General features: G+C 44.5%; 2 protein-coding genes across 2 annotated transcripts in view; one reads left to right on the top strand and one right to left on the bottom strand.

Annotated features, from left to right (window-relative positions):
• The first annotated feature begins 526 nt into the window (after positions 1-526).
• rfx5 (regulatory factor X, 5) lies at positions 527-14,297 on the top strand. The gene is made up of 11 exons (XM_079570600.1): positions 527-585; positions 3,640-3,770; positions 5,670-5,703; positions 5,783-5,865; positions 5,995-6,117; positions 6,279-6,404; positions 6,522-6,588; positions 6,666-6,864; positions 7,581-7,663; positions 8,660-8,767; positions 12,664-14,297. The coding sequence occupies exons 2-11, from the start codon at positions 3,664-3,666 to the stop codon at positions 13,648-13,650; spliced, it is 1,917 nt and encodes a 638-aa protein (XP_079426726.1). The 5' UTR covers positions 527-585; positions 3,640-3,663; the 3' UTR covers positions 13,651-14,297.
• Positions 6,613-22,398, bottom strand: part of LOC306973624 (uncharacterized protein) — a 198,781-nt gene continuing 182,995 nt past the window's right edge. The window contains exon 6 of the mRNA XM_079570595.1: positions 6,613-6,639. The gene's annotated coding sequence lies outside the window, so the exon portion shown is untranslated. The remainder of the gene's footprint in view (positions 6,640-22,398) is intronic.

Below are 22,398 nucleotides of genomic sequence, written 5' to 3' on the forward strand. Positions count from 1 at the left end.
TCTAAAAATCATGAACTATAGGGTTCCTTCTGGGGCCAAAACTCCCCTGATAAACAGGTTCTAAATACATAGACAGAGTTACGCTTGTTTTAGGAATATTTAACAATCTCACTCAAGCTGGGTTCTTAACAATCTGCATAGCAAAGTTTATTTGCATTGCTTGTAATTTGAAAATGGGTGGAAGATTTTTTTTATCACCTATCAAAAAAACGGATTGATTGCAAGTCATACAATCGTGATTTCACAGTTGTCTTGATATTAACATTATCTGAACTGATATGAAGATTATAGATGATCGGAAAAGACCATAGACGTTGTTTTGGTAGTATGCCCAAAGAACAAAAGGCGTCGCCAGCTGCCGCGTGCCTGAGATGCTTTCACTTTGATGTTGCTAGGCAGATTAGAGCCGCCTGCGCGGTAACTGGGCAGACCAGCACGCAGCAGCCAATCACAATAATCCCTGCATGCCAGCGCCGTGACAGTTGGCCAATCGGGGCGCAGCGCGGGTTTGTAGTCAGGCAGACATAACAAAGCCGTCCAATCACAAAAAAATCTGAAGGGGATTTTTGCGCTATCTTGGCTCAGGTACTTTCTTTTTATTTTATAAATCAATTACAACAATATGACTCACAAAGGCGGCCACGTAGTAATAAAACCAACATTATTCAATCTGTGCGGGCCGTTCTAGCGCTTTAAACCCCGAGTGGGAACGTGTTATAAAGCTGTTTCAGAGCAGAGCTAGCCTCAGACAACAACTAGCCGCGGCTAAGCTAGTGTGCTACTTCCATGATTGTGACAGCGGCTCATAGCAGCGGTCTGACAGATGCGTAGTGCTTTTGGACCGGGACCGGGGAGCCAGAGGGCATATGCCGACTTCAGCTGCTGCCACGCCCGGTGCGCAGTCTTGGTCCCGGCCCGGTGCCTGTCATTAGCCCGCGTTAGCTTCATGGTTAGCCCCGTGGTTAGCCCGGAGCTTTGTTGTGACAGCTCCGGCCGGTGTGTAGTAAAAGCACATGAGCGGCGGGGTAAACACGGGCTCGGGGCGGACTCTCAGCGGGAGGAAGGCGGCTAAAGGCGGCTAGCTTCGTGTGGCTGGGTATAAATCCCAAAACTACTGGGACACATGTTTAAAGAACTGTGGTACATGTAAACCTGTAATTACACCGCAAAAAAGTACATGAAGCCAGGGCCTGTTCATGAATTTGATGACAGAGTAAACGTACACTTGGGGCCAATGTTTTTCTGCGCTTTTTCTGTGGGTTAAAAATGTGAAAACTAGCGCTTGGCTTGTGGTGATAAACAACTATTTTATGTTATTTTCAAATTGCAATTCAGCGAAGGACCACAGTCACCTTTGACCATCTTAAACACAAAAACTTAAAAACTAATCAAAGTTCAGTTTTATTCATGATTTACCAAATTTACCTTCATTTCAGGCTTGTTTCATGTTAAATTGATGGAAAAAACTTGAATTGTTAATTAACATCTGATTCAAGCTGTGTGTTGTTTGAGATTAACATTGGTAAAGCAGTGATATTTCTTGCAAGCATGAGCGTCACTAACCTTGTGTCACTGCATTCTCAGGTTTGTGACACCAGATATTTTTGTGAATACTGAACATAAAGACAAAGACAAACAAAACGTGACCAAAAGGTTCCACAGGACTCAAGTGGACTGCATTAGGGCCAAACCAGCCTCTCTTACTTTCTGTTTAATCATAAAGCAAGAGTCTGTTTTTTTATTTTTTTCAATTTGTATTAATTCAATCACAAATGCGAATTTGTACCACGTCACTGGAACGTGGACGACTCTCCCAAATTCTCATTCAGGAACTTTTAAACGCTTCTCTCGTGTAATGAAGTGATTTTAGACAGTCACCTGTTGATCTGGCGCTATTGCTCAGTTTTCTGTGTAACTTTTATTAGTTATTTTCTCATTTTCTGTCTCATTCCGAAAATGTCCCATTGAGTAGGGGTTGAAAAATGAAAATAGGTTCAGGCAAGAGTCCACTGATCTTAAAGAGGGGGTATTATGCTTTTTTCAATCACATAGCACCAGTCTATATTACACTACAATGATGACAAACCTTCTGTTGGTCTGTAAATGCAATAAATTAGAATAACTGCCTTGTATAAAATGTCTCTCTCAAAATGGCTGTAGTGAATGTCTTGAAATAGGCCTCTGTCTCTTTAAGAACCTCTGAGCCTTTAGACACGCCCCCTCCACACGCTGTCTGTGGCATCAGTGGGGAGGGGGTTCTGCTGAGGAGCAGTGGTTGGTTACTCGGCTGGTGACGAAAGCTCGGAGGCGTCTCCAGGAGGTGGGGGCGTTCCTAGGAGGACTCAGGCAAACCTATCCCTAAAATGGCCGCCATCAGAGTTTTTACAGATTACTCAAAAATACGTGAATGTGCCAAGGCAACACTTCAGGCATGTTTTTAATGAGGGAATGACATACAGTATTAACATGATGTAAAGCTTGAAAAAGTCGGTTTTGCATAATACCCCCCCTTTAAGGTTAGGGCCAGTGGTTTGTATATGGCTCTCTGATCCACAACACAACTGGGTTAGAGATGTCGGACTAATGGCACCTCTGCTCAATGGGACATTTTCAAAATAATGAGACGTCGGACTAATGGGTTGTTGGACCATGGCATGGCAGCACAGTGGCGCGCCGGTTAGCCCTCGTGCCTCACAGCTAACTGAGTCTTTCTGTGTGGAGTCCTCCACCAATAAAACATTTAAACATTCAAAAGACTAGGATGAATAAAGGCACCATGAGAGTGCAATTGTGGGACAACGGATGGAAACTAGCCCATCGCTACATTCCGGCGGGCGTGTTTACATGCATGAGTCTCCTGTATGTTCATTAACATGCACTGACTCGACCAAATTAACCAATAAAAAAAAGAACTCACAGTCATAACGCTAGGTCCCTGGTAACATTACTTTGTAATAGGGCTGTCAACATCATTCGCCATTAATCACATTAATTAATTTAATTATCCTATTTCAACAAAAAATATTTAAATTTTGTCCTTATATTCTGCTTCATGAAACTAAAAGTTTGCAGTTTCTGTCCAAAAGGTTCAGCACAAAAGAAAATGTCTCTAAAAAGTGAGTTCTCAATCCCAGGGTCTTCAGAAATGGCTGAAGATCCCGGTTCTCAGCTGTTGGGCTTTTCACATAAATATGAAACTGTGGATTTGGTCAATGAAATGCACAATCAGTAATCACATGCTTTAAATGTAAGTGTTTAATGTGGGATAAGTATTAAAAATGAATAGAATTATTAGAAAAAAATTAATCGTGATTAGTCGCATTTCACAAGTGCGATTAATGGCGATTAAAAAAATGAGTCTATTGACAGCTGTACTTTGTAAAGATGAGTGTGTTGTAAGTCAGGCCAGGCTGGGCCATACGTGACTCAACTGGACTAAACCAGGAAAATATCACAGGAGGCAAAGATCAAGATATAAATTCAATTTAATCATTCATTAGAAACCTGAGGGGCAATTTGTGACACAACCATACAGACCACAAATGTAAACTATAAAAGACAAACATTTATGCTTTACTCTAACCGGGACTGAAGACATGTTTCGGAGTCTTGCTATAATACCTCTGGTGTTTCGTGCAGATGGTGTGAGCAGGAGCGGGTCAAATGTCAGGGGAGGAGCACGCGGCCCCGCGGGGCGCGGTGGGTCTGGAGCCACCGGAGGGCGACACGGAGCCCAGCATGCTCCTGCAGAAACTCAAGAACAACATCTCGTAAGAAAAGATTGTGGACTTTAATTTTTTAACAAATGACTAACAAGAGCCAAACCAATCCCAGAGTCGAGGTGATCGATTATGTGTGATGTGAGATACAGCGGGAGGAAAGTGTAAATGAACGCTTTCTCACATTTAGACCTAAATTGGTCATATTATGTGGTCTGATCTTTATAATACCACCCAAACATTTTACATTGATTGATTTCTTATCATATTTTGAATGTCCATAAATGTAAACATTCACAGGACAGGGAGGAATAAGTGTGTACACCCCTTGAATCTCACTAAACTGCAACAGTTTTGTGAAGAGGAATGGTCCAAGATTCATCCTGATCGTTATGAATCTGAAAGCTGAATCCTTCATCTGAAAATGACTCTGATCTTTCCTTTAGCATTCATGTACATTATATAACTAATAAGCTTAACTGCTCGCTGAGAATACGATACCAATCAACTAACTGTTTTAAAGCACCGTATGAGTGGAATAACCTTCCAATTTCAATTTGCTCTTTGACTTAAGATACAGCCTTTATTGATCTCACAATGGAGAAATTGACTTGTCACATTCAGCTCTTAGAAACACTCTGCCTGTGCAAATAGGCAGAAAATGTGAGGAAAAATAAACAAAAAACAATTAAATAGTAAAATGGTGGTGTCATTTTACAAGGACTTTGTGGGGACAAAAGTATAAACAGTAAATGATAACTAAACAGACTAAAATGTTGAAGTCAGTATTAGCAGTGTGTTTATTCTGTTGTGGGATGAGTGAGACACCTTTGGAGAGTCTTGTATGAGTGAATGACTTGTGTTTGTATGAGTTATGCATTATATATTTTTGCACTTACCAGTATCGTAAACAAAGTTGTTGTTTTTTGTTTTCTGTTTTATTTGACTGCTGCTGCAAGGTCAATTTCTGTACCTGAACTCAAGGACCCCCTTGAAAATGAGATGGTTCATTTTAAGGGGTTATTCCTCTTCAATAAATAAATGTCAAATCATCTGCAACTACAGAAAAGCAGTTATTACAGCTAATACAGGGGTTCACTTACTTATTCCATGCTGTTGTGAATGACTCAGGTTTTTCTGCTAAATATCTTGATAAACTTGTGAGTTCATTTTTCCAGACCCTGAGGCAACACAACAGCCCCACATGATCCTCCTGCTCCAGACTTCACAGTGAGGAGAGGGTTGTGATGTTGGTGCTCTTCCATTTTTCCTCCACACATGACGTTGTGTTTTCCTCCCAAACTGTTCAACTTTGGTTTGCGAAAAAAGCTCTTGGATGCTCCACAGTTACTGGAAAAATATTCTATGAACTGATGAACCCAAAGTTGAAGTTTGGGCGGTAATACGTCATGTGTGGAGGAGAAATGGAACAGCACAAAACATCAGTCAAGATAGACTTGCTGTACGCCATTTTGAAGCACAGAACCTGGAGAATTCAGTTCGGATTTTTAAACTCTGCAATTGATTTTTGACAAAATGCAACATGCTAATGCTAACTACTGAATCACCTGAAGTAATAAAATAAAACTGGCCACTGCCGGAGTGGCCAAGTATTTATGTTTTTACAGGGTTATAGTCCAGGCATTTGGAGAAATATTGGTTCAAAATATCGGCCAATAAAAACACACATGAAAACTTGTCCTATGCCATGGTCTAGTATTCTGACTGGACTGTACACTGGACTGAGCACTGTTGGTCTACTCTCTATAGGCTTTAAAAATATGTTACAAAGTGTTACACATTTGGTTTATAACTTTTGGAAACTGGGCCGGTATTTTCTAGTTTCTTTTTCCAATTTATTCAGGGTAAAGTGTCATACTGAATCATCATACTCGTAAACCTCTGGTATCAGATCATTTGACATCGGTTAATACTGTAAATCTTTTTCAGGAAACAAGTCCAGACAAAAGTGGACCAGATCCTGGTACGTGCTCCTACTATTTCCACTGCTAATTTGATTTAAAGTTTGTAAATGTAACCATTGTTTACATCTTCTTGCTCAGACCGAGGTGCAGCGCTTCTCGGACAATGACAAGCTGTACCTGTACCTGCAGCTGCCCTCGGGGCCCAGCTCCGGAGACAAGAGGTGGGCTCCATGACTCAGCATTCTCTTCTTCACCAGGATTCAGACCTGTGTTTGTGTCCAAGGCTCAGTGTGAAACAGCGCTGTGATGTTCACTAATGCACAGAAATATTGTAATCTTTGTTTTTGTAGCGGAGGGGACTGCGGCTCCCTCAACACGGCTGACCAGCTCCACACCTGTAACTGGATCAGGAGCCACCTGGAAGAGCACTCTGACACCTGTCTGCCCAAGCAGGACGTCTACGAGACCTACAAGTGAGCGGACAGCCCGAGTTTAAGCCCTGGTTTAGTCCAGGTTTAGCTCTGATTTAGTCCAATAAACCAATAAATAGCTAAATGTTCAGGGGGTATAGTGGGGTCTAGTGTTCAGGGTGAAGAAGTTGGGCCTTGTTATTGACTTTTTCTTTTTTCTTCAGGCGTCACTGTGAAAACCTGCAGCACCGTCCACTCAGCGCCGCCAACTTTGGCAAAATCATCCGGGACATTTTCCCCAACATCAAAGCTCGGCGGTTAGGAGGGCGAGGACAGTCCAAATATCCTTCGTGTCAAACCTGCTTTCAGAGAAATCAGTGATTGTGCCATAAATAATCGGAATGTTCTGATCCATTATTCAGCATGGGCTTGTTCCTTAACGCTGTGGTGAATACGTACTGTTACAGTGGAATCAGGAGGAAGACTGTTCTGAATATGCCTCTGCTGCCAAACCTGGACCTCAAGAACGACCCAGTAAGTTCTTACTGCTTCACTTCAGTCGTGAGTAAGTCCTGGTTCAGTCCCGGTTCAGCCCTGTTTCTCTCCCTCAGTCGGAGCTGACGGAGCTGGTGCAGACCTATAAGCAGGAGGTGACGGAGGCGGCCTGTGAGCTCATCTGTGACTGGGCGCAGAAGATCCTAAAGCGCTCCTTCGACACTGTGGTGGAGATCGCTCGGTACCTGATCCAAGAGCACATCGTCAACCCCCGCTGTGCTCAGGCCGAGCTGGTGTCCAGCGCCGCACTCGCAGGTACTGTCCACCGGGGGACGCCGCTAACCTCACTCAGTCCTGGCTCAGTTTATTCTAGCCGTTCAGACACAGTTTTATTTGAAAAGAAATAGGAAGTTCACTAATTCTGGCTGAGTTTGCTAACCCAAACCCAATGTGTCACTGTAGGAACTTCTGCAGTTCTTTGCCTGGTCCAGACCAAGTTCAAGTTCATTTATTACTTCTATTGTGTTCATATTGTATTTTATTTTTGTATTTGAATATTAATTTAATATCTAAATGATACTATAAGGCCTTACACCGATGCATAAAAGAATTCAAGACGGCCATTCCCTGCCCTGAGGTACCCGTGGAGATGTATACAGAAGCATCAAGCTTTGTATTTCTCTATTACAGTTAAACTAGCCAATATACAGCACAGCAACATTTCAAAAAGTAGAAACGTCACTCCATTACAGCCTGACTATATAGCATGTTCTCCATACAGTTCAAATCTCTTTAGTGTGTGTTCCAGCGTCGCATCCTCTAAAGGAAGTCCTTCACTTTTCAAAGCTGCTTATCCCGGCTGGTGTTCGAGTGGACGAGCGCCGGGTGATGCTCTCACTTTGAAAGTCCAGAGCGCCTGTGCTATTGTATTCTCACAACGAGTTGTATTTGATGATTTCAAATGTTGAAGAATTGAAAGGCTGCTCACGGTTCAGAAGAAGGGTTGTAACATTGGCGTTATCTGTTTCCAGGAGGTCCGGCTAAACCCTACAAAGTGATAAAGAAGACTCCATCCATCTCTAAACCCGACTCAGACACGGGTTCAGAGCAGAAGGTAAAGCTCCTAGGCTCGGTATTTAAACTCCTGCTCCCAATAGTCCCGTTTTCAAACTTCGACCGAAGAAGCTTTAAACTGTTATATAGAAACACCATAGTTCAAATTCACTGACTCACAACACTTCCCTTATTAGGTTGGGACTCCCTGTCTGTTTCTATTGGCAGCTTTATACACCTGCTAGGATCCCATTCAGTTGATATGATCAACTCCCTTATCCCCATGCTGATCGATCCTGATGCAATGATTCAACTCAACTGATATTGATAACTTGACTGATATTCACAATAATTGTCGCCATAAAATGACATTTTCCTGCTACGTATTTATATCGTCAACATTTAGTTTTGAACATTAAAGGTGCATAATATACTGTTTAGACCTCTATTCCTCATGCCTCCCCATTAACTTAACTGACAACAGTCGAAAATATAATATTGCTTTGAGCCAGGCTTTTAGGCTGTTTTTTAGTAGAATTCCATATTACTGCGAGCCTTCTGGAGTCACCCTGAGTCACTAGGTGGTGGTTTCACAGCGATGTCATCCCACCATGAGGACCAAAGAGAAGTGCTTTCCTTGTCCTTTGAAGGAAACCTTCATATATATAGATATCATAGAATAAAGGCTAAATGTATCGTACGCACCTTTCTCGTTATTGCTAAAAAGTGGTGGAGATAAATGTCTTTGCACAATGTTTCAAAAACAGCGGGCTAAATGACAGCCCTACAGCACTGTCTGTTGGATTTTGGACTCTTTCTGGACAACTTTCTGTTTGAAATTGGAAATATTTGGGCTTATTATCATGAAGATTGGATGAGTCCTCTGTATTCAGAGTACTTGGCTTCTTTTCACCTCACTCTGCTTACGGGATGTCTATCATTAACCACAGTGCTCTGGCCAAACTAGTAAAAATATACTGAAAGGCAAAAACAGATTTCATCATCCATGTGTTGTTTGCCTTGTTTTTTTTAATTAGATTCGTTGTTATTTTTACAGAAAGATGGCAGCGACTCGTGCGCTTCATCGGTAAAGTGCGACCGCTTAAAACAATCGTCAGTTGAGCCGCAGCCCTCAGTGCGCCCTGCTGTGGGGCGCCGCCTGCAGGTACAGTACAGAACCGCAGCTGACCTGGTTTAGTCGCACTGAACTCTTCATCCCCACCGACCTCATATCTACTCCTCTGTGGAGATTTTCTTAGCATAACACAAGTTGAACTAAATATAGAAGTCTAGTGATTGCCAAAATGTCAAGGGATGGGTGATAGGTGCTTAATAGCAAGTGTAAAATGAAAAATGACTACACTATGTTCCAAATTATTATGCAAATTGTATTTTTGTGTCAAAAAGGTAAAAACATTTTATTATGAAACTCATGGATGGTTTTGTGTCTCAGGGCTCTTTGAATCACTGACATTAATCTCAGAGACCTGGGATAATTAGTTTTCAGGTTAAGCCCAGTTAAGGGAAAAACTACTGAAAAAGGGTGTTCCACTTTATTAAGCAGATCATCATTTTCAAGCAATATGGGAAAGAAAAAGGGTCTTTCTGCTGATGAAAAGCGTGAAATAGTTGAATGCCTTGGTCTAGGTATGAAAACCTTCGATATTTCATGAAAGATTAAGCATAATCATCGTACTGATAAGAGATTTGTGGCTGGTTCAGAGCACACGGGTTTCTGCCAGACAAACACATCAGATTAAGAGAACAGATGCTACAAAGCAGCAGACAGGTATTTGAAGCTGCTGGTGCCTCTGGAGTCTCCCGAACATCAAGGTGTAGGACCCTCCAGAGGCTGCAGTTGTGCATAAACCTTCTATCCGGCCTCCCCTGAACTGTTAATTGAAGCTGATGAACAGAAACGGCTGCTGTGGCTCAGAAATACATGAGGACTCATTTTCAAACCGTCTTGTTCACTGATGAGGCCGTGTAACCCTGGATGGTCAGATGGATGGAGTAGTGGATAGTTGGTGAATGGCCACAATGTCCCAACAAGGCTGTGACGTCAGTAAGGAGGGGGCGGAGTCATGTTTTGGGCCAGAGTCATGGGGAGAGAGCTGGTCGGCCCCTTTAGGCCCTTTTAGGCTCCCTGAAGGTGTGAAAATGACCTTTGAAAAATATGTGCAGTTTCTGACTGACCACTGTCTTCTATGCTACAAAATGAAGAGCCGTGCTTTCCCTAAAAAAATCCTCTTCATGCATGACAACGCACCATGTCCTGCTGTAAAGAAAACCTCTGCATCACTGGCTGCTATGGGCATAAAAGGAGAGAAACTCATGATGTGGACCCCCTCCTCCCCTGTCCTCAACCCTATTGAGAAGCTTTGGAGCCTCAACAAAAAAACGTCTCTGACGGTGGGAGGCAGTTTTCATCCAAACAGCAGCTCTGGGAGGCTATTCTAACATCCTGCAAAGAAATCCAAGCAGAAACTGTCCAAAAACTCACAAGTTTAATGGATTTAAGAATTTTGAAGCTGCTATCACACAAGGGCTCCTATAGTAAAATATAACTTGACCTGTTAATATTTTTTTGATTGAAATAGCTTTTGATTTCAGTAAATATGACCTCCTAATGCTGCAAATTCAACAAATGACCATTTTCAGTTAATTACAAGCTTTAAAATGTATTGAAACAAGTTGCATAATAATTTGGAACAGTGGATTTTGAGGTTTTTACTATATTTATTTTGGGAAAAAATACTGTTATCACTGGGAGATTTTTTCAACCACATTTAAATGATCCTCTACCAGGTAAAGACTTGAAAATGATGCTGACTCTCATTTGAGTTGACAATCTAGAAAATCAGAGAAAAATGTCATTTTCATATGTTATGTTATTTTGTGGGTATTAAAGGAGCTATATCATGCTATTTTAGCCATTCCAAAGTTAAGTATAGGCATTTATATGATATATTGTACCTCTACCACTATTGAGCACTCATTTTTGTGATAACTATAAGTGTTTTCTGGAGGTATTTTTCGAACCCGGAAGACACAACCTTCGATTCAGTTAACTCCGCCCCCTCTCTCCGCACATACAACTTTACCGTAATATAAATAAACAACAATAAGTGAAGTCACTTCACGATGCAGTTATACGGAGTTGACATCTGCAACACAGCTTCATAAATGGCTAACACACATGCTAATGGTTTTATTTATTTTTTTGGTAGGGACAGTGCAAGTTAATGAACAAGCCACACCGGATTGTAGCCTTAGGCTAATTTTCATCCGTCGTCCCCCATGCGCACTCTCAAACACACTCTCATACATCCTGACCTATTGTACATGTTTTTAGTGGTAGGGGAAACCGGAGTACCCGGAGGAAACCTACGCAGACACGGGGAGAACATGCAAACTCCACACAGAAAGGCCCCGTCCTTGGTGGGAATCGAACCCGGACCTTCTAGCTGTGAAGCACAAGCACTAACCGCTGTGCTACCGTGCTACCGTAATATGCTAACACACAAGCTAATATGCTAACCCGCGTTTGGATTGACTCACTGCTCTGGTCCATCGCTGTTTACATTGTGGGACTCGCGTTGGTTATAAAAGTTAATCCACTTTGATTCTGGCGAAGGTTCACCAAACATCCATCAGAGACAGTCACAGAAAAACACCATTTTGGTGATAGTCGCTGAATCCTGGAGAAAAAAACAGCTGAGTGGCCTCTTCCTGAAAAAGGTTGAATAAACTCCTCGTCCTTGTAGCCAAACGCGCTTCTTTTTCTCCGTGACATTATCGTTAGTTAAGAAGGAAGAACAGGTGTGTCCAGAGTAGGTAACGAGCTCCATCTTCAGCTGCAGCGCAAACATGACTGATCTGTTCAGACGCTCAGGGGATGTGTTTGTTTTGGCCACTGCTGACCTGGAAGCACCTCTGGCACATCCTTTTTTATTTTTTTAATTATTTATTTGATTTTATTTTTGACTCTTTGTTTCTCTCTTACGACAGAAATAATGAAAACGCTGTTTTACAAATTAAAATCAGGCTGTAAGCATAGAATTAAGACATTACATTACAGACGTCGAGCACTTCCGTTCCGCTGTTACGACACAACTGAACACTCAGTCGTTCACCAGGAGAGGGCGGAGCCTCAGAGAGCAGGATTCAGGAGGATTACTGAGAGCTGCGTGAATGAAGCCACAAACCACTCTGGGGGTGTTTTTGATAAGGAAATAGCATAACAACATGGCTAAAAGCTCTAAAAAGTCGATTTTGCATGATATAGGACCTTTAAGGGTCCTAAATTTGATGTGTGAATGCGAGAGTGCTGCATTAGAAAATGACTCTGCTGTTAGGGTGCTGAGGCCAAAATGTGGTATTACAGTGATGTCCCTCTGCTGTGTCAGGTGGAGGTGTTAAAGTCATAATGTGGTATTACAGTGATGTTCCTCTCCTGTCAGGTGGAGGTGTTAAAGTCATAATGTGGTATTACAGTGATGTCCCTCTCCTGTCAGGTGGAGGTGTTAAAGTCATAATGTGGTATTACAGTGATGTCCCTCTCCTGTCAGGTGGAGGTGTTAAAGTCATAATGTGGTATTACAGTGATGTTCCTCTCCTGTGTCAGGTGGAGGTGTTAAAGTCATAATGTGGTATTACAGTGATGTCCCTCTCCTGTCAGGTGGAGGTGTTAAAGTCATAATGTGGTATTACAGTGATGTCCCTCTCCTGTGTCAGGTGGAGGTGTTAAAGTCATAATGTGGTATTACAGTGATGTCCCTCTCCTGTCAGGTGGAGGTGTTAAAGTCATAATGTGGTATTACAGTGATGTCCCTCTCCTGTCAGGTGGAGGTGTTAAAGTCATAATGTGGTATTACAGTGATGTCCCTCTCCTGTCAGGTGGAGGTGTTAAAGTCATAATGTGGTATTACAGTGATGTCCCTCTCCTGTCAGGTGGAGGTGTTAAAGTCATAATGTGGTATTACAGTGATGTCCCTCTCCTGTCAGGTGGAGGTGTTAAAGTCATAATGTGGTATTACAGTGATGTCCCTCTCCTGTCAGGTGGAGGCGTTCATGAAGAAGCTGCCGACGATCCTGCCGCGCAGCTCAATCCCTGACAAACTCTCGGTGCGATCGTCGCCACCGTCTCTTGCTCCCAAAGATTCTGGGGCATCAGTGGGCGGGGCCTCAACAGTTGCTAACTCCGGAAATGTCGCTAACCCCGCTAACCCTCCTGCAGCTAATGCAGGGGGCGGGGTCAAGGTTATTGCCATGGCGGCGCTCCAGCAGCAGCAGGGGGCGCCTTTGCCGCTCATGATCCTGCCCCAGGGCTGCTTATCGTACGAGAGGGCGGAGAACATCACGGCCCCGCCCCCTAACCCCGCCGGCCCCCCTCCGCCCACGCAGCTCTGCCCGTCACCGGCCGCGTCGCACACTTCGGTCGTGCAGAAAGTCAAACGCCGTCTGGAGAATGCACCTCTTACTCTGAATACCGCTCCTCCTGTCAAGCGCAAACGAGGACGGCCCCGAAAACCTCGTCCAGAGGAGCTCACACCTCAAGTCTCGCAACTTCCTGCACAGGTCCCGCCCCCCATCATCACCTCGGTAACAGGCGGGGTCATCCAGAAGGCCACATCTGCAGCTAACATTGCCAACGTGGCCAGCCAGTCCTCCGGCGTGGTGGAGCTGCGGATCCAGGACCCGACCCTTGTCTTCAGTCACCTGCTTCCGGAGTCCCGGGGCAGCGTGGTGCTTTCTGCGCCGTTAGCCATCGAGGCAGATAAGCAGCAGCCCGTGCTGCTCCTGCAGAACCCCAACTGGGAGCTGCCCTCCAGACACATGGTCGAGGTCATACAGAAAGCACCGCGACCTGCAAACAGCGCTGCCAATCCAGTAACGACAAACCCAGCACTGTTAGCGGTGAATCCTGCCGCCATGAGCCCGGATCGAGAGGTGGAGCTGACGCTGACGCCCGTGGAGTTAGACCTGTCTGGAGCAAGCACCACGTCGAGCGACAGGCCAGATGAAGAGAAGCGTGAAGGCCGCTAAGCTTAGCTCTGCGCTCTAGACACTAATATTAGCAACGTGCTGAAGATGCTAATGTTAGCAGCAAGGTAAAGACGCTAATGTTGGCAACAAGCTAACAACGCTAGTGTTAGCAACATGATAAAGATGCTGAAGACACAAAACCGTTTTCTGTGAACTCACTATGACTGAGGTTTAGAATCAGGACTCGGGTTCAAATCAGTCACATAAAGGTCCTCAACTAACCAGGAAAATACTACTACTATTACTACTTCTCTGTGTACTTTATCATAGAGTGTCACTGCTAAAAAATAGGAATTGAAGTATCTTGACCTAAACCATCGTACTCTACTGCACATGAACTGTCTAATCTGATCCAGTACTGCTCCGAGCCTCTGACTCCAAGTACCAGTCCGATACCACAGGATGTCAATAAAAACCTCACGATAGCAGGCCTGCGCAAAGACGCCACGCCCCAGAGCACACAGCTCATTATGCAAAAAGTCAGCCAAAGTTCTGCTTCCTCTAAATATCACATAAAGACATCAAAGAGTACACAAATGTATGCTGTGGTTTGTAGACTTTGTAGTGTGTGCAGAGCCTCCGAAACAAAAGCATTAGCCACGGCACAGTGTACTCCAATAATGCAGCATGGCATCGGATTGGTATTGGTTCAGGTAATCACCGATACCAGAAATCGATAGTATCGGCATAAGCTCCGATTACGGGCACAACCCTTACGTGAACTGATTTGGGCCGAGCCACTTGTTAAACCTCAGTCGACTGGAGGGAGAAACCGTTTTGTGTTTCTGATGTTTGTTCGTGGGGGACAATGTTTTTTCTATTTTGTTGGAGACTGAAAATGATGGAGTTATATATTTAAATCCTACCACGTTTGGCGGAAATCCTTGTTTTGGACGAATGAAGCCGACGCCGTGTCTCTGTGAAGTCAGTTCTGTTCATCAGCACAGCCCCATTATCATATCTCATATGCAAATGTACGTATTCAGTCCTGGAGAAGGAATAGACCCAGGACTGAATCAGGTCCAGACCAGGACTGACCTGTGGACTACATTACCCAGGATTCATGTTGAAACAGCAGTGGCCTACACATGGTTTAAAATCATATTCATGAGCAGAACTGACTTGGAGTTTCTGTTTTTTGTTTTTTTTTGTTCTGTGATTTTGTTCTGTCCCTGAATGTTGCACAGATTCGGAGGAACTGGTTCAGACCGCCGCACAAATAATATCCACAAGATTTAAAATGACCAAACGAACTGACCTTTTGCACAACCCCGCCCCCAAAAACGCTCATTGTCCGATCATACCTCACAGCAACCGTCGCTATCCGGCATTCTCTGGACCTCCTGACATAGAAAATATAGAGAAGCGCAGTGTAAAAGTTCGACTTGGGTGTAAGGGCACAGAGGGCTTAAGCCTGAGCGGTCAGGGATAGGGCTGGGTACTGTTTAACGATACCAGTATGGTCAATACTACTGATATCGAAAGAATAAAAGGCATCATTTCTCCCAATTTGCCCCAAATTATTCCTTATTTTTCATACATGTCTTGACATTGGAGAATAGATACAGACGGCATCTCTGGAATCACTCATATACTCATATATATACTCATGTTTAAAAACAGTTTAGGGGGAAAACAATTTGGGGAAAAATCGAAACTTTCTCTAATTATCAAACTACTTTAACAAATGCTGAATTATGAATATAGTTTTCTACTAAATAAAGATACAAAGACATGGAGAGGAGCAAAGTGGTTCAACAGCCCATAAATACATAAATAACGGAGAATGCTAAACACAATGCTTCATGCTAGCATCATGCTAATGCTAATGGATAGCTAGCGCTGTGATAAAACATCCATATGGGCCTGATTTACACGTGACTTTGTTTATGTGTGATAAATAAGTTCATATTCCACCAGAAAATGGCTAGAAAGAGTCAAAGCCCCGCCCCCTTCTATGACGCGATGCCGTCTGTAAAATTGTGTTTTCTGGTTCTAGATCACAAATATTTTGGTAGCCTATCAATAAACGTATCATTCAGGTATCGGTATGACAAACCAAGTAGCCGATCGCTAACGTAGCGGTGCCCTCGTCACATCAGACGTGTGGGATAAAGAGGCGCACCAGCATTTGGTGCACTCGGTTTAGCTAGCTAGCTAACTTTACAATAATGCCCATGTTCTCGGAAGTGCAAGAGCATGACGGGTCCACTCGACTGGTTGGATTGCGGACAGCTCCAGGGATTTTTGTTTCTGATTTGACTTGAGGCCGGTGCGTTAGCCTCGATGGCTAGCTAACAGTGAGTAAGGGGGCGGGGTTTGAGCAAAAGGTCACGTGTTCTTGGCAGGGCGTTTGTGGATGTGTTTCGGCGGCGCGTCGTGGTTGGACGTGTTGGAGAGCGTTACGGGTTCGAGAGGCAGAAGCTCCTCTCGGTTTAAATCTCTGGTTCAGAAAAAGGGCAATAAGCTTCAGGTCGGATGGAGAACAAAAGATCCATTTATTTACAGCTAAAACAAAACATAAAATACAAGCAGATTTCAAAATAATATAAGAAGCTTTGTTCAAGATTCACTTTGAGAATTGAGTTTATTCGTTTGTTAAAACTTAAAGCACAAACAGAAAAACAAAACAAAATGATATTCATTTGAATTATCTTTGTAAGTGTGCATTTATCTGTTGTTCAATTTTAATTTGCACTAATTCCAGAAACACAATTAGCTTTTTTCTAAAGATCTAGCAGTTGATATTTGTTAAAAAAAAAAAGCAAACAAAAAAAAGAAAAGAAAAAACAACATATTTTATTCTCGTTCTGGGAAAAGCAGTGAATTGAATCTTCCTAGTTGTAAAGTCGCTCTATTTGAACGTTCCCAGTTTGTGTCTGTCAATGTTGAAATATTAGTGATTTTAAGAATGATTTCTGCTTTAAGATAAATCCAAACCAAACCTCAAAAAAAAATAAAAAATCCAATGTTTATTATATTAATATAAATTTATATTTTATTTTAACAACTGTTATGTTTTATTTGTTCGGAAATGCAGTTTAGAGACATGAGGTTTTTGAATAATGGTACAATAGGGAAAATGAAAGTAAGTTTGAACTGATCTATGAAACCAGGACTAGACCAGGATTTGACGAGGACTAGACCAGGACTGGACTGAACAGAGCAGAACTAAAGCAGGACTAAACTAGGACAAAAACTCGGGCTAACTTTGTAAGCCACGTGGGACTATACTTGACTAAAGTAGATCTGAATAGTTGAGGCTGTGGACTACATTACCCAGGGTTCTTAGTGACTGTTGGAGGCAGAGGTCGGGTTTGTGTGAATCACTGTGAAACTAAAGAAACGGGTCAAAGACAGAAACGGATCGGAGTTCGGGTCCTCCTTCCTCCCCTCGTCTCCTCTGGTCTCCTCTTCCCTCCTGTGGTCTCTTCCTTCCTCTGGTCTCTTCCTTCCTCTGGTCTCTTCCTTCCTCTCCTCTTCTCTCCTCCCCTCGTCTCCTCTCGTCTCCTCTTCCCTCCTCCCCTTTTTTCCTCTGGTCTCCTCTTCCCTCCACCTCTCGTCTCCTCTTCCCTCCTCTGGTCTCTTCCTTCCTCTGGTCTCCTCTTCCCTCCTCCCCTTATCTCCTCTGGTCTCCTCTTCCCTCCTCCCCTTATCTCCTCTGGTCTCCTCTTCCCTCCTCCTTTTCTCCTCTCGTCTCCTCTCCCCCCCTCCCCTTGTCTCCTCTCGTCTCCTCTTTCCTCCTCCTCTCGTCTCCTCTTCCCTCCTCACCCCCCTCGTCTCCTCCCTAATCTCCTCCTCTCGTGTCCTTCCCTCCTTCCCTCCTCTGGTCTCCTCTTCCCTCCTCTGGTCTCCTCTTCCCTCCTCTGGTCTCCTCTTCCCTCCTCTGGTCTCCCCTTCCCTCCTCTGGTCTCCTCTTCCCTCCTCTGGTCTCTTCCCTCCTCCTCTGGTCTCCCCTTCCCTCCTCTGGTCTCCTCTTCCCTCCTCTGGTCTCCTCTTCCCTCCTCTGGTCTCCTCTTCCCTCCTCTGGTCTCCTCTTCCCTCCTCTGGTCTCCCCTTCCCTCCTCTGGTCTCCTCTTCCCTCCTCTGGTCTCTTCCCTCCTCCTCTGGTCTCCCCTTCCCTCCTCTGGTCTCCTCTTCCCTCCTCTGGTCTCCTCTTCCCTCCTCTGGTCTCTTCCCTCCTCCTCTGGTCTCCCCTTCCCTCCTCTGGTCTCCTCTTCCCTCCTCTGGTCTCCTCTTCCCTCCTCCTCTGGTCTCCTCTTCCCTCCTCTGGTCTCTTCCCTCCTCTGGTCTCCTCTTCCCTCCTCTGGTCTCCTCTTCCCTCCTCTGGTCTCCTCTTCCCTCCTCTGGTCTCCTCTTCCCTCCTCTGGTCTCCTCTTCCCTCCTCTGGTCTCCCCTTCCCTCCTCTGGTCTCCTCTTCCCTCCTCTGGTCTCCTCTTCCCTCCTCCTCTGGTCTCCTCTTCCCTCCTCTGGTCTCTTCCCTCCTCTGGTCTCCTCTTCCCTCCTCTGGTCTCCCCTTCCCTCCTCTGGTCTCCTCTTCCCTCCTCTGGTCTCCTCTTCCCTCCTCTGGTCTCCTCTTCCCTCCTCTGGTCTCCTCTTCCCTCCTCTGGTCTCCTCTTCCCTCCTCTGGTCTCTTCCCTCCTCTGGTCTCCTCTTCCCTCCTCTGGTCTCTTCCCTCCTCTGGTCTCCTCTTCCCTCCTCTGGTCTCTTCCCTCCTCTGGTCTCCTCTTCCCTCCTCTGGTCTCTTCCCTCCTCTGGTCTCCTCTTCCCTCCTCTGGTCTCTTCCCTCCTCTGGTCTCCTCTTCCCTCCTCTGGTCTCTTCCCTCCTCTGGTCTCCTCTTCCCTCCTCTGGTCTCCTCTTCCCTCCTCTGGTCTCCTCTTCCCTCCTCTGGTCTCTTCCCTCCTCTGGTCTCCTCTTCCCTCCTCTGGTCTCTTCCCTCCTCTGGTCTCCTCTTCCCTCCTCTGGTCTCCTCTTCCCTCCTCTGGTCTCTTCCCTCCTCTGGTCTCCTCTTCCCTCCTCTGGTCTCCTCTTCCCTCCTCTGGTCTCTTCCCTCCTCTGGTCTCTTCCCTCCTCTGGTCTCTTCCCTCCTCTGGTCTCCTCTTCCCTCCTCTGGTCTCCTCTTCCCTCCTCTGGTCTCCCCTTCCCTCCTCTGGTCTCCCCTTCCCTCCTCTGGTCTCCTCTTCCCTCCTCTGGTCTCCCCTTCCCTCCTCTGGTCTCCTCTTCCCTCCTCTGGTCTCCTCTTCCCTCCTCTGGTCTCTTCCCTCCTCTGGTCTCCTCTTCCCTCCTCTGGTCTCCCCTTCCCTCCTCTGGTCTCCTCTTCCCTCCTCTGGTCTCCTCTTCCCTCCTCTGGTCTCTTCCCTCCTCTGGTCTCCTCTTCCCTCCTCTGGTCTCCCCTTCCCTCCTCTGGTCTCCTCTTCCCTCCTCTGGTCTCCTCTTCCCTCCTCTGGTCTCTTCCCTCCTCTGGTCTCCTCTTCCCTCCTCTGGTCTCCCCTTCCCTCCTCTGGTCTCCTCTTCCCTCCTCTGGTCTCCTCTTCCCTCCTCTGGTCTCTTCCCTCCTCTGGTCTCCTCTTCCCTCCTCTGGTCTCCTCTTCCCTCCTCTGGTCTCTTCCCTCCTCTGGTCTCTTCCCTCCTCTGGTCTCTTCCCTCCTCTTCCCTCCTCTCCCCCCTCGTCCCCTTGCTTCTTTGGGTGCAGTAGCTTATATTTGTTTCGTTTTGTGTAAGAACAGAACTCACTTTTCCAGCCGGACTCTCACTGTTAAACCTCCACAGACTCGACTCCCATATTTTCAGTTTGGAAAATGTCCAAATCCAAGCCACCTTTTTCTTGGTCCCGTTGGAGAAGTGAGTGAGAATATGGAGTCTCTTTAGGGACAAAATGGATGACGTACTATTCCTTTCTATGTACATTTGCTTTTCGAAACTTCCACCAATTGTACAAATGTCACGTTTGGTTCCCGGGGGCATGAACTGAACCGCAGTGTTTTGTCCTCAAAGAGCCTCCGTACCACGTTCAGCTCTGGATTTGTTTTGGATTTGTACAGTTTGCATGGTTTTGTGTCTGTTTTGGGAAAAGAACGGACAGCCTCGGCTTGCTTTGTGGTGTTTCGCACTTTATGGAGGATCAAAACCAGAGTCAAAGACGCACCTTCTGTTCTTGTGAGTTTCGTGTTCTTACTTTGTTCTGAGGCAAAAGTGGAGGTTCAGTGTAATATATTTTCATACGCATCAATAAAGCAAGACGCAAACACCCGTCTGTCTCATCGCCTTTTTGAAGGTCTGAACTGGGCCGGTAGGGATGGAATACAGGGGCTGGACTGGGACTGAAGAACAGCCCTGGACTCTGGTCAGCCTGGCCCAAATTACATACATATTTTAACCTCTTACCCCCCGCCTTAACCGAGAGCATTTTCTCCAGATCGGCTTTACCCAAATCAAAAGGCTTCTTGACTGGAGAGCGACACTGTAACGCCTCATTTGAAAGCTCAAATCTAGAAAAGTGACGGTAGCTTTTTGTCACGTTGTCGCTGCATTTTTGTCATGTTTTTGTTGCTTTTTCATTACTTTTTTGTGGCTTTTTGGCGTGTTTTCGTCACTTTTTCGTTGTGTTTTCGTCACTTTTTCGTTGTGTTTTCGTCTCTTGTTTTTCGGGGTGGGGGGTTTTTCATGTTGTTGTTTTTTCATCGCTTTTTTCATTGCTTTGTCGTCACATTTTCGTCACATTTTGTTGTGTTTTTGTCACTTTTTTGTTGCTTTTCCAGCACATTTTGGTTTTTGGATGCTTTTCTTTTAAGCTTTTAGATTTGGGTAAAGCTCGGTTTCGCTTGGGGGTAAGGGTAAGATAAAGTGAGAGGCCAGACCGGTGGCCCGAGAGCCAGTGGCCCCTCTGTGCTCCTCCAGAATGGACATGTGGCCAGTCCGCCCCTGATGGAGGACAAGTGCCTGTCCCATGGAGCAATTAGGACTTCAGACCAAAACACACTGTTCTGAATAACGAAAGATCTTTAAAAAAAAAAAAAAAAACTCTCTCGATCGGGTGTGGCGTTCATTGTCATGGCAAATGTGGCGGCCATCTTGTGATTGGCCAGTGAGGCTAATGCTAATAAGTTTGTCAAGTATGACATCTTCATCTCTTCCGGGTCCAAACTGAGAAACACAGCAAAAACACAAATCTATCTGAATCTCCTGCTGAAACAACAGAGAAAAGTCCCACTGTTTTACCCCTAATTAAAATAAAATATCTCACCATTTCTCACGGTAAATGAACATATTTTTAACTAGCCTTCATTGTGTATGGAAAAAAAAACAATTAGTTAAATAATGCCAGAAAAGCTTCACTAATGGAACTCCAGAGTTAAAGCAATATTTCTTTGTGATCAGATGTTTAGACAGAGCCTGTAGTCGGCTCTACAGCCGGTTACAATCAGATAAATCCCATTATAGTGAATTGGAGGTGGAGCAATGACATCATGCATAGATACAGACGGCGTCTCTGGAATCGCCCATATATTATAAATGGTCATGTTTGAAAACAGTTCAGGGGGAAAAAACTTTCTGTAGTTATTCAAAAAATACTTTAACAAATGCTGAATTATGAATGCAGCTTCCTACTAAGCAAAGATACAACGACATGGAGAGGAGCAAAGTGGTTCCACAGCCCATAAATACAAAAACAAACGAGGATCGTGCTAATGCTAATGCTAGCTAGCGCTAACTATGACTGCTGTTTTTTTTTTCTTTTTTCGCTTCTAATGAACAATCTGCTGTGAATAAACATCCATATGGACCCGATTTAGACTTGACTTTATTTGTTTGTGATAAATGAGGGCCACGCCCCCTTCTATGAGATGCCATCTCGTCATAGAAGGGGGCGTGGCCTCGCAGAGGGGGAAAATAGAATCTTTTGGGAAACACAATTTTTCACTCTTTTTAACCATTTTCTGGCAAAACATAAACTTCTTTATCACACACAAATAATACAACACACAAATACACATACAAATAAAGTCAAATCCATACGGATGTTTATTCACAGCAGATCGTCCAGTAGAAGTTGATGCTAAGTTGAAGCATCATCTTAGCATTCTTCGTTTTTTATGTATTTATGGGCTGCTGAACCACTTTGCTCCTCCCCGTGTCTTTGTATCTTTACTTAGTAGAAAACTATATTCAGAATTCAGCATTTGTTGAATTCAGATTTTTCTCTAAATTGTTTTCAAGCATAACCTATGTGGGCGATTCCAGACATGCTGTATCTGTATCTACAGGGTGCCTTCATGTTCTAGAAGTATATTTCAGTAGGCGGCGTTCACGATTTAAAATGTGATGTCATAATGTCAGGTGGGGGGCAGGGTCCACCAAAACTGAGAAATACCATATTTGTAAGAAATCTCCAAAACGAAAATGAGCAATTGGTTTTCCACATCAATATTTGACAGTGATTGGATTCACAAACATCACGCTCATGTTTTCTAATATCGTCCCCTTTTGGATGCTTTATGAGAACATTAGGTTGCATGTGCGGACTGAGGAGATAATGAACGTTGAGACGGTTTTTGTTTCACGTGGATTCTCCCAGGAATGACTGAGATATTAACTCAAAACTATGACAAAAAAAATCTGCAGTTACCATAGTTACCATAAACTTTTCAGTTGACCTCCACCTCAGTGTTAAAGGTGCTGATACATTTCTACAACTGTGATGACAAACGACAAAGACATTTCCAAAAAGCAAACGTTTCCCTGATTTG

Source organism: Gobius niger (genome assembly GCF_951799975.1).
Source record: "Gobius niger genome assembly, chromosome: 14".
NCBI classification, from domain to species: Eukaryota; Metazoa; Chordata; class Actinopteri; order Gobiiformes; family Gobiidae; genus Gobius; species Gobius niger.

Coding starts and splice junctions, on each gene's coding strand:
- rfx5 (XM_079570600.1), top strand. CDS start 3,664: ATGTCAGGGGAGGAGCACGCGGCCCCGCGGGGCGCGGTGGGTCTGGAG. Junction 5,866..5,994: donor CCCAGCTCCGGAGACAAGAG/GTGGGCTCCATG, acceptor TTGTTTTTGTAG/CGGAGGGGACTGCGGCTCCC. Junction 6,865..7,580: donor GTCCAGCGCCGCACTCGCAG/GTACTGTCCACC, acceptor ATCTGTTTCCAG/GAGGTCCGGCTAAACCCTAC.